This window comes from Chanodichthys erythropterus, chromosome 9 (genome assembly GCF_024489055.1).
Source record: "Chanodichthys erythropterus isolate Z2021 chromosome 9, ASM2448905v1, whole genome shotgun sequence".
NCBI classification, from domain to species: domain Eukaryota; kingdom Metazoa; phylum Chordata; class Actinopteri; order Cypriniformes; family Xenocyprididae; genus Chanodichthys; species Chanodichthys erythropterus.
In genome coordinates this window covers 14,445,154-14,461,109 of record NC_090229.1, presented here as the reverse complement: position 1 = coordinate 14,461,109, position 15,956 = coordinate 14,445,154, and the positions used below count along the sequence as shown (strand labels likewise).

At 38.1% G+C, this 15,956-nt stretch overlaps 2 protein-coding genes across 2 annotated transcripts; one reads left to right on the top strand and one right to left on the bottom strand.

Moving 5' to 3' along the window:
• The first annotated feature begins 563 nt into the window (after nt 1-563).
• fam78bb (family with sequence similarity 78 member Bb) lies at nt 564-4,603 on the top strand. Its single transcript, XM_067393628.1, has 2 exons — nt 564-826; nt 3,275-4,603. The coding sequence occupies exons 1-2, from the start codon at nt 564-566 to the stop codon at nt 3,795-3,797; spliced, it is 786 nt and encodes a 261-aa protein (XP_067249729.1). The 3' UTR covers nt 3,798-4,603.
• A 375-nt stretch (nt 4,604-4,978) lies between these two features.
• On the bottom strand, nt 4,979-15,720 carry slc35a3a (solute carrier family 35 member A3a). The gene is made up of 8 exons (XM_067393626.1): nt 15,362-15,720; nt 14,344-14,566; nt 13,880-14,034; nt 13,676-13,798; nt 12,772-12,946; nt 7,913-8,031; nt 7,608-7,741; nt 4,979-7,471 (listed from the first exon to the last, which is right to left on the bottom strand). The coding sequence occupies exons 2-8, from the start codon at nt 14,531-14,533 to the stop codon at nt 7,381-7,383; spliced, it is 987 nt and encodes a 328-aa protein (XP_067249727.1). The 5' UTR covers nt 14,534-14,566; nt 15,362-15,720; the 3' UTR covers nt 4,979-7,380.
• Nucleotides 15,721-15,956: the final 236 nt, after the last annotated feature.

Genomic DNA, 15,956 nt, shown 5'->3' with positions numbered 1-15,956 from the left:
AAACCGAATCGCGACCACCTCTTGTCGAGGCGAGCGATCCGCCACACCTGACTGTTTTTGCTCTGCCTCCGGTTGTGACATGAAAACTCGGACCAGAAAGAAACGGATGAAAGGGCGAAGAGCTGCAAAAGACCATGTGGATTTGAAAGGGAACATATCAGATTGAAGCGGGAGCCCAAAACAACCCTTAAGCCCGATCGCGAGTGACAATCAAAGGCATGGGCACACCAAAGATCAAGAAATGGTCGGAGGTCTTGCAACCTGTTGTTGATCCTGAATAACCAGACAGTGATTTGATATCTGTTGATCATATCTAAATAGCAGTGACTTGAGGGAAAGCACGTGCTTTTGATTGACACCTGTTTTGTCTTGTTCTTGATATTTTTAAATTAAAAAAAGCCTACATTTATTAATTTGAGGAGTAGCCTAACTATTTTGGGCGCGTGGGACTGGACATGAGCTTATATCGACGCGCTTTTTTCGGAAATATAAAAGTATACTTATTTAATTTTGAAACACCCTACTTGGTTGGTTGATTACCCTGACTCTGACCCTCTCCAGCCATGGGCTGCCTTCAAAGTGTCGCCTGCAAGCCCCGAATCAAACGCGAGAACATCGTTGTTTACGACGTCTCTGCTACTATTGACCATTGCCCGACAGTGATTGAGGAGAATTCACCCATAGTGCTCCGCTATAAAACTCCGTACTTCAAGGCCTCCGCCCGGATAGTAATGCCGCCGATCCCTCGAAATGAGACTTGGGTTGTGGGTTGGATTCAAGCGTGCACTCAAATGGAATTCTACAACACTTATGGAGACCTCGGCATGTAAGCCTGGTGCATGTTTTATGCCTTCAATGCCCTTGCTCTTCACTAAAATTATGGAAGTTTAGCCACTGACAAGCAATCATCAGGATCAGTGGCAAATAAGGATGTCCGAGATTATAACATTATTTAAAAATCTAGTTTAAAACTTGTGTGCCAAGTTGCTTCAATTGAAATCGAAAAACAACTAGACTGATTCGAATTAAATGACTCGGTAACACTTTACAATAAGGTTCATTAGTTAACATGAACTAATAACTGCACTTATACAGCATTTATTTATGCATTTATACAACATTTACTAATACATTATTAAATCTTGTTAACTTTAGTTAATGCATTGTGAACTAACAGGAACAAATAATGAACAACTATTTTCATTAACTAACGTTAACGAAGATTGGTAAATACAGTAGGCTAACAAATGTATTGCTCATGGTTAGTTCATGTTAGTTAATACATCAACTAATGTTTAACTATTATGAACCTCATTGTAAAGTGTTACCGATGTCTCCAAGAGGCATAGCCATCAATGAGGTATTAAAATTCTTGTACGTTGAATTCAGTTGAGTCATTTGAGTCGTGATTCATGAACAAGTATTTTTCTTAAAGTTACTCATTTTGACTCAAACAAAACCATCCTAGTAACATTTTACAATAAGGTCTCACTTGTTAACATAAGTTTATGCATTAACTAACATAAACTATCAATGAGCAATACATTTGTTCAAGTATTTATTAATCTTTGTTAAAGGGATAGTTCACCCAAAAAAAAAAACAAAAATCTGTCATCATTTACTCACCCTCAAATTGTTCCAAACCTGTATGAATTTCTTTATTCTGCTGAACACAAAGAAAGATATTTGGAAGAATGTTTGTAACCAAACAGATCTCACCCCCCATTTACTACCAGTAGGAAAAATAAATAATATGGTAGTCAGTGGTAGTCAATAACTTATACAGGTTTGGAACAACATGAGGGGGAGTAAATGATGACAGAATTTTCATTTTTGGGTGAACTATCACTTTAATGTTAGTTAATAAAAATCAAGCTGTTCATAGCTTTTTCATGAGTTCACAGTGCATTAACTAATCTTAACAAATACAACATTTGATTTTAATAATGTATGAGTAAATGTTGTAATTAACATTAACTAAGATAATAATGATAATAAATGATGTAGAAGTATTGTACATTCTTAGTATTTCTAAAATTAACTAAATATATGAACTAATTATTATGTTATATGTATATATCAATTATATGTTAACTAAAGTAGATGACTAATAAAACCTTATTGTAAAGTGTTACCAACATTCAAGAAAGGTCCAAATAGGCTTACCTGACATTTAAAAATTTATTTTTTGGTTTTCTTAAAACTTTGTTTAATCAAATTGACGCCACATTTACTTTGATTTGACGGACAAAAGATATTAATTTATTTTAAATATTGATATCTTAAATATCTTGAGAATATATTATGCCAAAATGCTTATGTCAAGATTTCTACAGTCAAGAATTTAAGCCTTTTAAGAGAATTTCTTTATTTTTTTCTCACAAACTCTGGACATTTACACCACTTAATTTTTAAGCCTTCAAAAAAAAAAAAAAAAAAAAAAAAATTTGAAATTATGTTTATCGCATTCAAATAATTTTTGTATAAATTGCATTTTTAATGACTAAAAAAATTAATGTCATTGACCCATCTAAGAGTACATCTTTTATATGAATTGGTTTGTTCAATTACCACTTTAAACAGTGTATGGCAAAGGATAACTTCAGTGCAGTGCAGCAGTGATTTATATTCACAGAGAGTATGCATACATCAGCTCAGTGCCTGAGGGGAGGAGTGTTTGCACCTTCATCAGTCACTGCTCTTTCATTTATACTCCCACAAATGAGTTTCACAGCCTGTCACTGGATCAGACAGGGAGAGGCAGTGGATAAAAACAGAATAGCTGCTCTGAAACATCAGCGTGGTTGCACTAAACAGTTTAGTTTTGCAGGCGAACGCAATTATCTACAAATAAAGACAGAGCAGCAGACGAGATAGAGACATTCTCACACCCACCCACAAGCCCTGTGACGCGTGATGTGGGCCCTTCTGATGCTGCCTGGGGGGCCTGTCTGTGTGGAGGTGTGGACATGTGTGTGGGGGTGTGTATTACTGCCTGAGCGGGTGGTTGCGTGGGGTTTACTGTGACACAGATGGTGCCGTACCAAAGAAGAAATGCCAGCATCGGGTCATACCTAACAACACCCAGCCACATTAACGTCCTCTCACACTGAGTCATTTTACACAGGCAGCTGGGACCCTGATAATGAATGTCATCATTAACCCCAATTAGCATTTGTACACTTGGACTCACCATCTTCTTTCACTTACACTAAATATTCAATAGCAAACTGTGTTTGTTTGTTTGTTAAACCTCTAACGTTAACTTCTGCAGGTCAAGCTGGGAGCTGCCAGAGTTACGAGAAGGACTGGTGAAGGCTATCAGCGACTCGGACGGTGTTAGTTACCCGTGGTACGGAAACACGACAGAAACCGTGACTCTCTCCGGCCCCGCATCCAAACCCTCACGCTTCACTGTCAGCATGAATGATAACTTCTACCCCAGCGTAACATGGGCAGTACCTGTGAGCGAGAGCAATGTGCCTTTGCTCACGCGGATCAAACGCGACCAGAGTTTCACCACTTGGCTGGTGGCTTTGAATATGTCCACACAGGAGAAGATCCTCCTGCAGACAGTGAAGTGGAGGATGAAAGTGGACATCGCCGTGGACCCCTCCAAGCCACTGGGCTCTCGGGCAAGACTCACCGGCCGGGTGCACCAGGACCAGCCCAAGGTGTTGACCCATATGGACCCGATCCCCCCTAACGCTCTGGGTAAACCTAATGCTAATGACGCCCAAGTGCTAATGTGGAGGCCCAAGCGAGGACCACCATTAGTGGTGATCCCCTCCAAGTAGCAGGTTGTGGGAAAACGTGAAGGTTTTCAATCAAAATTTGCCTTAAATCCACACTACTGCCTTTAAAGAGATGTTTGGTTCTTGAATGGCCATAGAGACACTTAAAGGGTTAGTTCACCCAAAATTGAAAATTCTGTCATCAATTACTCACCCTCATGTCACAGGTCCACACCTGTTCATCTTTGGAACACAAATTAAGATATTTTTTGATAAAATTCGATTGCTCAGTGAGCCCTGCATCGCATGCAAGATAATTAACACTAAGGTTGCCCAGAAAGCTACTAAAGACATACTTAAAACAGTTCATGTGACTACAGTGGTTCAATCTTAATATCATAAAGCGACGAGAATACTTTTTGTGCACCAAAAAAACAGAATAACGACTTTATTCAACAATATCTAGTGATGGGCAATTTCAAAACACTGCTTCATGAAGCTTCGAAGCTTCACAAATCTTTTGTTTCGAGTCAGAGGTTCGGAGCGTGAATCACACTGCCAAAATCACGTGAACCATTGAAATTTCGAAACACTTATGACATTACGAAGCCTCATTTACTGAAATCACGTGCATCAATCCATCATAATCCATACAATTTGGTTAATAAATGCCTTTTGAAGCCAAGCAATGAGTTTTTGTATGAAAAATATCCATATTTAAAACTTTATAAACTATAATCAATGGCTTCCATTGGATAACATGGATGGATGAAAGATAAATACACATAGGATGGATTGAGGGTGCATAAATTATGGAATAATTTTCATTTTTGGCTGAACTATCCCTTTAAAAAGGACAGTTCATTCAAAAAATTCATTATTTATTTACCCTGATCATTTCAAACATATATGACTTTCATCCTTGTGTGGAACACACAAGAAGATATTTTAAAGAATGTTTTTGTCTATTCAATGAAGCAAAACTACATTGGACACCATTGACTTTCAATGTACGGAAGAAAAAAAAAAAGCACAGATATTTTTCAAAAAATCTTCTTTTGTATTCCACAAAGGAAAAAGTCAAACAGGTTTTAACAATGATAGTTTGGGTGAACTAACCCTTTATTTTGATATTGACATTTGCCTTAAAACCTCAAGGAATCAAGGTGAATGAATCATATTTCTGGTAGACAAAGGGATACTCCATTCAAAAATGTCATAATTAACCATAATGTCATTCCAAACCTGTATTATTTTCTCTCTTCTGTGGCTTTTTTTTTTCTTTTTTTGTCCATACAATGAAAGTCAAAGTGTTCCATTGTTATTTGGCTCACAACGTTCTTCAAAAATTCTTCTGCAGAAGAAAGAAATGCATACATGTTTGGAACCACATGAGGCTTAATAAATGATGGCAGAATTTTCATGTTCATTTTTGGGTGGAGTATTCCTGTAAGGCTGTTGATATCACAGCCAACTCAACTATTTACAGATAATTTAACTCCAACCCTCTCTTTTAAAAGTTATCTCCAAGTGTAAAACATCTGAGCTACAGTCTTGCTCAGGCAGAGCAGCAAGCTTTACATGCTACTTCTATAAACACAATGTTGCAAAACAAAAGAAACTGTTGTGCATGAATGTATGCCTTCAGTTGAATTCAGTATTGCCTTTTAGCTTAATAAGTTTCATTCAAAGTTCATTTGAAGGAAACAGAAAGCTCCAACCGTCAGATATATTTGCTATTTAGCACGGCGTTTTAATTAAGTAAATGAAGTAAGAAGAGATATAAGACTTTTTAGTTCCACAAAGCATAACCTGGACTGTGAATACTGCTGCAGTGGAAATGACAGGACTTTGTCTGCTTGAATTTCTATGCTCTTAGCTTAAGAATGTCTGGAGCTGTCTACGATTTCTCTTCTCTGCTCACCTGGGAGTGAGGGAATCGAGGGAGGGGAAGAAAGAGATTTGAACAGTGCTGCAAACACCAACTCAACTCCCGCCGCTACTCATTAGAGAGGTGCAAACCATCCGGACATTCCTACTGAGATAATGAACACACATCCAGACACAAAAGCACAACAAACACTCAACCTTTGCCTTCTTCTTCGAAGCACCCTCATCTTCCCTATCCAGCACCTGCACAAATTACAGTGGAGTGACTGCTTGATTATCAAAAATGAATCAGTTCGCTTGAGCATTAAAGCCATTGGAATTGTATAAACTAAATTTACTGTATGATGCCATATGGGATGCACAGACTTCAAAAACAACATTACCGATGCTGGTCTTCAGAGGTCACTGTAGAGTTTATTGTTTTCATGGTTCACAGTGTGTTTTGAAGGACTCGGGAAGCTAGAGCATCCTGGCTGATCAAAAACATGGATCTGAATGCCCAACTGTATGTAAGAACAGAAAAATCTTTTTGCCTTTTTAATTGATTACCTTTTTCAAGCTGTGATTGCATGCATTGTTTTTACACCTTCTGAACCAAATGCAAAGCCTCTTTCTTTTAAATTTTGTGCTGCCCTGGTGAAAATGTATGTATTATTTGAAAAAAAAAAAAAAAACCCCAGATAATTAAACACCTGATTTATTATTACTCCCCACCAGATTATAGCTTCACACATGGTGCAAAGAAGCACTTCCTTGCATATATAACGGAGTAACTCAAGTATTATTTGTTACGGAGCCCATAAAGGGATATAGTCATTTATAAAATATGAGATTGGAAGAAAAATGGTTTTGCATTCTCTCACAAATGTTTGCGTTCGCAAAGTTTATCAGGGGAAAGCAAAACTTTTGTGAGCGAACGTAAAAGCATTGAAATCTATTTTTTTCTCCCATCTTTCTCCCATATTTTCTTCAATTAACATGTTCCTTTAGAGGCTCCATACTTACATATTGCCTGGTGATAGAGGTAATCCATAAAATAATCTGTAATCACCATATCCCGCAAACTGACCGGCTAGTATCTTTATCATAAGTCTTGTTTTATCATCATTTCATTATATAATAATATCAAAAGTTTACATCATATTCCAAAAAAGTACATTCCCTCAATTTCTACAGCACAGAATCTAACCCAGCATCCCAGTCTATTAAAATAACATAAAATATACTTTTGTAGGACTTAGGCAGTTTGAATAACGACACAAAAATACAGTGATGCAACGACCCCATCAGTAATCGAATATCCATTGGTGAATTTCTGTGAGATTCAAGTTTCATTTATGGCGAATTACCGTGGGCCACTGTAGCGATCCACAATCAGCCATTGCCCCTCAAAGATGAACGGATATTAAATGTTTGAGAAGAGCTAAATGTGTTCTGTGCTCAAGTCCTGATCCAAAAAAAGGTCTCAGCGCATCCAGAAACATTTGAAGATGGCACGTTATGAAGTGTTTTTATCCATCACCCATTAATGAGATTAGCGCTGATGAATGTTTTCAAGCTAAAAGAGAGTTTCACTGAAACCAGAGGGCCAGAGCATTTCACCCAGTGTGCTTCAGCTCAGCACTGCACAGCAGTGGCCCAGCCTGTTATCCAACCTTGAATCAATCCTTCTTTCCCGCTCTCTACGCCTCCTCTCCGTCCTTCCTCTTGTTTCATCCTTTTGTTTCACTCCACTTTCACCTCAACCATCCATTTATCATGCTCTGCTTGGGATGGTTGCCGGCTTGCTCTCATAACCATAGAGAAACGTCGCCATTATGACAAATACTGTACCCAGGAAGAACACACTGCACGGCAGAGAAAAACAAGTGCTCTTTTTTATTATGTTCATTTCAATTAAATTAATCTTTTTTAAACTTAATTCAGTTGAATTGAAAGCATTTATTGATCATAAGACTTTAAAAAAAAAAATGTTTTTTTTACCTGGTAGGCTCAAAGTCCTCAAGCCAGAAATATGAAATTAATGTGGAGAGGATAATTGAGAGTGATGTTGCGAAGCCTTTCAGTATGTTGTCAGCATACTTGATGACAGCAGCTATCACAAGCCCTCCAAGCGCCTGTGGGAAATTTAAAAAAAAAAAAAAAAAAATCTATTTATATTGTTGCACATTAATGTGTTGCAGGAGATCATCAGTAGCTGTTCGTTGTTAATGATGAAGCAATTATCAATTCTGACTTGTAAACTTTTCTACTACACAAGTCTTGTACTGCAAAGTGTTCAAGCTCACCTGAAGAGCAACCACAATCCAGGTCACCATGCTGTAGCCCTGAAACATTCCGTGTTCTTGGACTCTGTCGCCATCGTAGGCCAACATCCCGAAGAGCCCAAAAACCAGGCCAAACATGCCTGCACACAGAAGATACACATGAGATATATCACAACACTTAGATGTATATAAATAAAGTGAGTAGGTTTTTGTTTTTTTTGTGTGTGTGTGTGTGTGTGTGTCTGTGTGTCTGTGTGTGTGTGTGTGTGTGTGTGTGTGTGTGTGTGTGTGTGTGTGTGTGTGTGTGTGTGTGTGTGTGTGTGTGTGTGTGTGTGTGTGTGTGTGTGTGTGTGTGTGTGTGTGTGTGTGTGTGTAATATATACAGTGGGTACGGAATGTATTCAGACCCCCTTCAATTTTTTTACTCTTTGTTATATTGCAGCCATTTGCTAAAATCATTTAAGTTCATTTTTTTCCCTCAATGTACACACAGCACCCCATATTGACAGAAAAACACAGAATTGTTGACATTTTTGCAGATTTATTAAAAAAAGAAAAACTGAAATATCGCATGGTCCTAAGTATTCAGACCCTTTGCTCAGTATTTAGTAGAAGCACCCTTTTGATCTAATACAGCCATGAGTCTTTTTGGGAAAGATGCAACAAGTTTTTCACGCCTGGATTTGGGGATCCTCTGCCATTCCTCCTTGCAGATCCTCTCCAGTTCTGTCAGGTTGGATGGTAAACGTTGGTGGACAGCCATTTTTAGGTCTCTCCAGAGATGCTCAATTGGGTTTAAGTCAGGGCTCTGGCTGGGCCATTCAAGAACAGTCATGGAGTTGTTGTGAAGCCACTCCTTCATTATTTTAGCTGTGTGCTTAGGGTTATTGTCGTGTTGGAAGGTAAACCTTCAGCCCAGTCTGAGGTCCTGATCATTCTGGAGAAGGTTTTCATCCAGGATATCCCTGTACTTGGCTGCATTCATCTTCCCCTCGATACTGTCCCTGCAGCTGAAAAAAACCCCACAGCATGATGCTGCCACCACCATGCTTCACTGTTGGGACTGTATTGTACAGGTGATGAGCAGTGCCTGGTTTTCTCCACACATACCGCTTAGAATTAAGGCCAAAAAGTTCTATCTTGGTCTCATCAGACCAGAGAATCTTATTTCTCACCATCTTGGAGTCCTTCAGGTGTTTTTTTCATGTGTCTTGCACTGAGGAGAGGCTTCCGTCGGGCCACTCTGCCATAAAGCCCCGACTGGTGGAGGTCTGCAGTGATGGTTGACTTTCTACAACTTTCTTCCATTTCCCGACTGCATCTCTGGAGGTCAGCCAAAGTGATCTTTGGGTTCTTCTTTACCTCTCCCACCAAGGCTCTTCTCCCCAGATTGCTCAGTTTGGCCAGACGGCCAGCTCTAGGAAGGGTTCTGATCATCCCAAATGTCTTCCATTTAAGGATTATGGAGGCCACTGTGCTCTTAGGAACCTTAAAGGAACACTCCACTTTTTTTGAAAATAGGCTCATTTTCCAACTCCCCTAGAGTTAAACAGTTGAGTTTTACCGTTTTCGATTCCATTCAGCCGATCTCCGGTTCTGGCGGTACCACTTTTAGCATAGCTTAGCATAGTTCATTGAATCTGATTAGACCGTTAGCATTGCGCTTTAAAATGACCAAAGAGTTTTGATATTTTTCCTATTTAAAACTTGACTCTTCTGTAGTTTCATCGTGTACTAAGACCGACGGAAAATAAAAAGTTGTGATTTTCTAGGCTGATATGGCTAGGAACTATACTCTCATTCCAGCGTAATAATCAAGGAACTTTGCTGCCGTTCCATGGCTGCAGCAGGCGCAATGATATTACACAGCGTTTCTCACAAATGTCTCCATAATGTATAATATTAAGATGTAATTTTTAGTGTATAATGTACGACATAGGTCAGATATTGTAACTATTCATTAGGATGAATAGGGGGTGGGGTTAAATAAGTTTGTCTTCTTCCCACTCCTTTTCGAGCTATATTATATATAAACTGTGAACATCTCTGAAATATATTATAGATACAATTATTTCAATTATTTTCTTTTGTTGTTTTTTTTTTTTTTTTTGCTTTCCTTTACCCAATGTGGGTATAATGTATAATACTGTACAATATATTCATCTTTCTGTGTACAATATTTTTATTTCTATGGTTCGAAATAAATTAATGTAAAAAAAAAAAAAAAAAATGGATGCAAGGCATCCCTGTGCAAGCAGGGGCTCACGGGCGCTGCGTAATATCATTGCACTGCTGCAGCCATGGAACGGCAGCAAAGTTCCTTGATTATTACGCTGGAATGAGAGTATAGTTCCTAGCCATATCAGCCTAGAAAATCACAACTTTTTATTTTCCGTCGGTCTTAGTACACAATTTAACAACAGAAGAGTCAAGTTTTAAATAGGAAAAATATCAAATCTCTTTGGTCATTTTTAAGCGCGATGCTAACGGTCTAATCAGATTCAATGAACTATGCTAAGCTATGCTAAAAGTGGTACCGCCAGAACCGGAGATCGGCTGAATGGATTCGAAAACGGTAAAACTCAACTGTTTAACTCTAGGGGAGTTGGAAAATTAGCCTATTTTCAAAAAAAGAGGAGTGTTCCTTTAAGTGCAGCAGAAATTTTTTTGTACCCTTGGCCAGATCTGTGCCTTACCACAATTCTGTCTCTGAGCTCTTCAGGCAGTTCCTTTGACCTCATGATTCTCATTTGCTCTGACATGCACTGTGAGCTGTAAGGTCTTATATAGACAGGTGTGCGGCTTTCCTAATAAAGTCCAATCAGTATAATTAAACACAGCAGGACTCAAATGAAGGTGCAGAACCATCTCAAGGATGATCAGAAGAAATGGACAGCACCTGAGTTAAATATATGAGTGTTACAGCAAAGTGTCTGAATATTTAGGACCATGTGATATTTCAGTTTTTCTTTTTTAATAAATCTGCAAAAATGTCAACAATTCTGTGTTTTTCTGTCAATATGGGGTGCTGTGTGTACATTAATGAGGGAAAAAATGAACTTAAATGATTTTAATATATTATATTATTTAATATATTATAATGTAATTTATTCCTGTGATGGCAAAACTGAATTTTCAGAAATCATTCTGATACACTGATTTGGTGCTCAAACATTTCTTATTATTATCAATGTCTTTATAAATATCTTTACTGCCACCTTTGATCAATTTAATGCATCCTTGCTGAATAAAAGTACTACAAAAATGACCCTTTTGAATTGTAGAGCATAAACATAAGGGAATGAATAAATGACTTCATTCTGAGAAAAGAAATTAAATATTTGTGATAAACTCAGATGATCAAATTATAGGTTATCAAATTATCTTGGCACTCATTGAAGAACAGGGATGCTTTTTTTGGCTTAGTTCACTGCAATGAACAGAAGTTCACATTAGGAGGTGAATCACTACAGACGCTCAATTCACACATTACCAGTTATAAATAAACCTTACACTGAGACTCCACATGGCAAGAATGAAAACACACACGCACATACATGTTCGCTTTTAGATCCTAAATGTGACAGACTGTTTTTTGCAAGGATTCTTTTTGAAAGAAATACAAATTTCAGCTGTTGGAAATGTGAGAACATCTTTAGGAAATACAGATTATACAGAAGGTCAACAGACTTCTAGTGTAAAAATAGGTTGTATGTGTCATAGTGCTTCATGTTGTCAGTTAATTGTCACCTACCTAAGCCTTGTGAAGTGCTAATTTGATCTGAACACCAACATGTTAAGATTGAGGAAAATTATCATTTCTACCCAGTCTAAACACTGTGCCCTTCATGAGAGGAGATTATTATACTAAACCACACTTTATTGAGTGACTTTTATGCAAATCCCTCTAGTACAGTGGCTGGCATCTTTAGGCAGGTGTTTTGGCATTGGCATGCATAGATGAAGTCACCAATCACATGACGCAGCTGCTTTTTGCTCTCAGAACAATACTTAGTAGCTGTTAAAACACCACTTAACATTATATAAGTTCCCAACCCCCGATTTAGTATAATGATATTTAATAGGAACATAATTTTATGGATGCCACTGAAGTCAGCATTTACACGTTCTGTCACAGTAATACTTAGGAGTAAAACAGCTCTATATCCCTCCACTGACTACCTTTTGTCTTCCATATGTAAAATCTTTGGAGTGACTCCCATCAGTGCAGAATTGTGATGATTATTGAATATGACTGTTAAGACTGAAGTCGCACTGCAGACCTTGTGCCTGATTCAGGAACTCATATGGAAGCGGGCCAAATCAGAATAAAAAAGATTAGATTCTATGTAGTTCGTATGGAAGCTTGTTTCTGCCACTGAATTAAAAAAAAGAAAAGAGGTATAATTGCGACTTTTTATCTCACAATTCTGACTTTTTTCCTGACAATTGCGAGGAATAGTCAAAATTGCGAGTTTTAAACTCACAATTGCGCATTATTGTCAGATATAAAGTCACAATTCTGAGAATTTTCCCTCAGAATTGAACTTTATAACTCTTCATTGCAAGTTTATATCTCACAGTTTTTGCAAGATGTAAACTCGCAACTCTGAGATAAAAAGTCACAATTACTTTTTTTTTTTTAGTGGCGGAAACAAGCTTCCATCGGTTTGTGCTGTTCACACTATTATGAAAAAATGGGGGGGAAAAGCAAAAAGATAAGAATAAAAAAAAAAGGAAAAAAAAGTTTTGCAGATTTGGGCCACTTTGTCTACAGTCTGAACCTAGCCTAATTGAGCACAACTGACCCTCTTTTGAAGCAACTCAATACAGAGATGTTCAAGATAACATAAGACCAATTTTCTTGAAAACATACTTACCAAGCTGGATGTTTCGGACCCAAACACTCTGCTTGGTCTCTTTAAGGATCTTCTCAAAGTAGACCCCAGCAAAACCACTGGAACAACAGGCTACCAACACGGCCACCAGCCCCACAAACTGGGAGCCTGCAGTCAGCTGCTCTTTCTGAGGGTCTGACGGGGAGTCCGATGGCCACTGTCCAAACAAACAATCATGAATTACATTAAAGGATTAGTTCGCTTCAGAATTAAAATTTCCTGATAATTTACTCACCCCCATTGCATCAAAGATGTTTACGTCTTTCTTTCTTCAGCCGAAAAGAATTTAAGGTTTTTGAGGAAAACATTCCAAGATTATTCTTCACTGGGGTTCAATAGGTTGAAGGTCCAAATTGCAGTTTCATTGCAGCTTCAAAGTGCTCTAAATGATCCCATCTGAGGAATAAAGGTCTTATCTAGTGAAACGATCGGTCATTTAATAAAAAAATTATAAAAATAATTTTTAAACACAAATGCTCATCTTGCAATGCTCTGCGATGTGATCATTACATTGGAAAGGTCACACGTGACGTATGCAGAAGTACCGAGCAAGTCTTTACAAAGCGAACGTGCAAAGACCAAGTCAAAAGGCCTTTACAAAAAAAAGGTAAAAAGGTAATCCCCGGCTGGGATCATGTAGAGCCCTTTGAAACTGAAATTAGGACCTTCAATCCATTGGTAGCTGTTGAAGACCACTATATGGAGAAAAATCCTGGAATGTTTTCCTCAAAAACCTTAATTTCTTTTCGACTGAAGAAAGACATAAACATCTTGGATTACATGGGGGTGAGTAAATGATCAGCAAATTTTAATTTTGAAGTGAACTAATCCTTTAATACATCAATGATCCAACAAAACCGTTAATCTCTAATCAATATATCTTTACCTGTACAAGTGCAACCCCAGCCATAAGAATTAGCAGCGACAACCACTGGTACACCCCGAGCCTGCGACCCAGCATAGACACAGAAAACAGGGCTGTGGTCAGGATCTTCAACTGGTAGGTCACCTAGAAGTGCACAGGATAAATAAAAAATATATATGGATGGTAGCCATAAAAAATGCAGCTGATGGATGGATACTGACTTACCTGGTAGGTAGCCGCATCAAGGTTGGACAGTGCCACGTAGAGCAGGTTATTCTGTAGCGTGTAGATCCCAGAAGGAATCGCCAGCTTCAGCGTCTCCATAGGTTTGTGTATAATCTCCTGTCTCAGAATACTGCTCAGCGCTCGGCCGCTGTAACCTGTTTCACACAGATATAGCAGCAATAATGAATCAAATTCACAGCTGTTCCTCCCTGATGTAGTTTGACACAATTTTTTTTTTTTAAGTAAGTCAAAAAGCAAAACAGACTATGCAACTCCAACTCTGTGCACAGAGATATTACATCAGATAATTTCACAATGCATTCACTATCATTTCTCAATACAGGCACCAACTGACATAGGTGAATGACTTTCTAAGAACTCCAGTCAGACTTCATTCTTGAGGCGCTTTCAGGAAAACATATTGAAAACAATATCAAGGAGGAAGGAAACACCATGAAACTTACTGTGATCTTTGAAGACGAGCCCCACACAGGTGAGGATCTTGAGGAACTCCGCCACCACCACAGCAGAGGAGGCAAGGTAACGCGGCCCGTCGCCCTGTAAGGTGCGCGAGTAACGCATGGTCAGCACCAGGGATGTTGTCTGGAACACCAGGACCCCAAGAGAGAGGTACTTAAGCTTGGCTGATGCCATGATGACAGCCTCTCAAGAGGAGACCAGGACAGACTGGGGTGACATGAGGCAGAAAAGGGCAAAGAGCAGACAGATGTTGAAATACAATGTTGTCCCAGCTGGGTCTGACAAGCAAGCTGCTCTGTAAACATTAATGGCCATAAACAACATTGATGTCCAGAGATATATAGTATCCACACAGTATAGTGTCCTTGACCAAGAAATCAAACAATAACCCTGCAGTTTACTAAATTTAAGACTTAAATGTTGAACATTTAAAGGGATGGATCAATCAAACAAACATGAAAAGTGTCATTATTCAATCATCCTCATGTAATCCTGTCACACTTTCTTTCTCGAGTGGAAACACAAAAGTAGAATGACAGGCTCGGTCACCATTCACTTTCAATGGATCGTTTTTCCATACAGTGAAAGTGAATGGTGACTGAAGGCTGGCAACACCTTTTGTGTTTCCAGGGAACAAATAGAGTCAAACAACATAATGGTGAGTAATGATTATCACACTTAAAAGTATCTTACAATTATTTAAATCATTTCTGGGTGAACTACGTTAATCCTTTTACGGAAGACAAAAGGACAAAAAAAAAGAAAAAAAAAAGTAAATATTCAGACATTTTAGCTACTGAAATATTAAATGTATTAAACATTATTTCAGAAAATGTATTTCTCCATTTCCGAGCTAAGAAATTAATAAATAAATGTAACTGACAAAAAATAAAAAATAAAACAACAACAAAAATGTCTATATTTTACCGCAAGTCACAATGACATGGACAGACTTTTAACATAAATTTATGATCTAAATGTCACATATTTTCATAGCCTTACCTTTTCAGTAATCCGGAAGAGTTGCAGTTTGTGAGTGGGAGTTTGAAGGCAAACATAAACTTCAAAACCCAATCAAAGATCCATCTTCGCAGATTCTACACAAATTGAATCTACACACAGTGTGTTAAATAGTTCAGTAGTGTCTTATTTTGACAGTTGAACACTAAGAGCTACTGCTGCTGCTAAGCTATTATTTAAGAAAATCAACCGTTCCGGGTATGTATTGCGCATGGTCATATGCTATGTGTTTTACTCATGGCGGATTCCCTCATCCATCAAGAATGACAAGCAAACTGTCAAGTGAAGTGCAAAAAACCTTCATATGAATCTCAACAATCTTGCAGTACTTCCTAGTGTTTTGTTGTTTCGATCTTTTGATTATGAGCCGTTGTCGCCACCTGTCGGTTGGCGGACGGAATGATGTTCAATTTATTTCCAAGTCAAACTGGACCTCATTTAGAAGTGCACAATTCACCTGATTTTCTTGCATATATTAATCTGATATGGCGTTTTTGATGATTGTGGTATAAAATATCCTTTACTAATGTCAATCAATCTAATTAAGATACATAACAATAAAATTCAACGATAGATA

Excerpts from the sequence above, each read along its gene's own strand:
- slc35a3a (XM_067393626.1), bottom strand. The coding sequence starts at position 14,533 with ATGGCATCAGCCAAGCTTAAGTACCTCTCTCTTGGGGTCCTGGTGTTC. Across the intron at positions 14,035-14,343 it reads GCTCGTCTTCAAAGATCACA|GTTACAGCGGCCGAGCGCTG; the intron begins GTAAGTTTCATG and ends TGTGTGAAACAG. Across the intron at positions 8,032-12,771 it reads GGTCCGAAACATCCAGCTTG|GCATGTTTGGCCTGGTTTTT; the intron begins GTAAGTATGTTT and ends TTCTGTGTGCAG.
- fam78bb (XM_067393628.1), top strand. The coding sequence starts at position 564 with ATGGGCTGCCTTCAAAGTGTCGCCTGCAAGCCCCGAATCAAACGCGAG. Across the intron at positions 827-3,274 it reads ACTTATGGAGACCTCGGCAT|GTCAAGCTGGGAGCTGCCAG; the intron begins GTAAGCCTGGTG and ends TAACTTCTGCAG.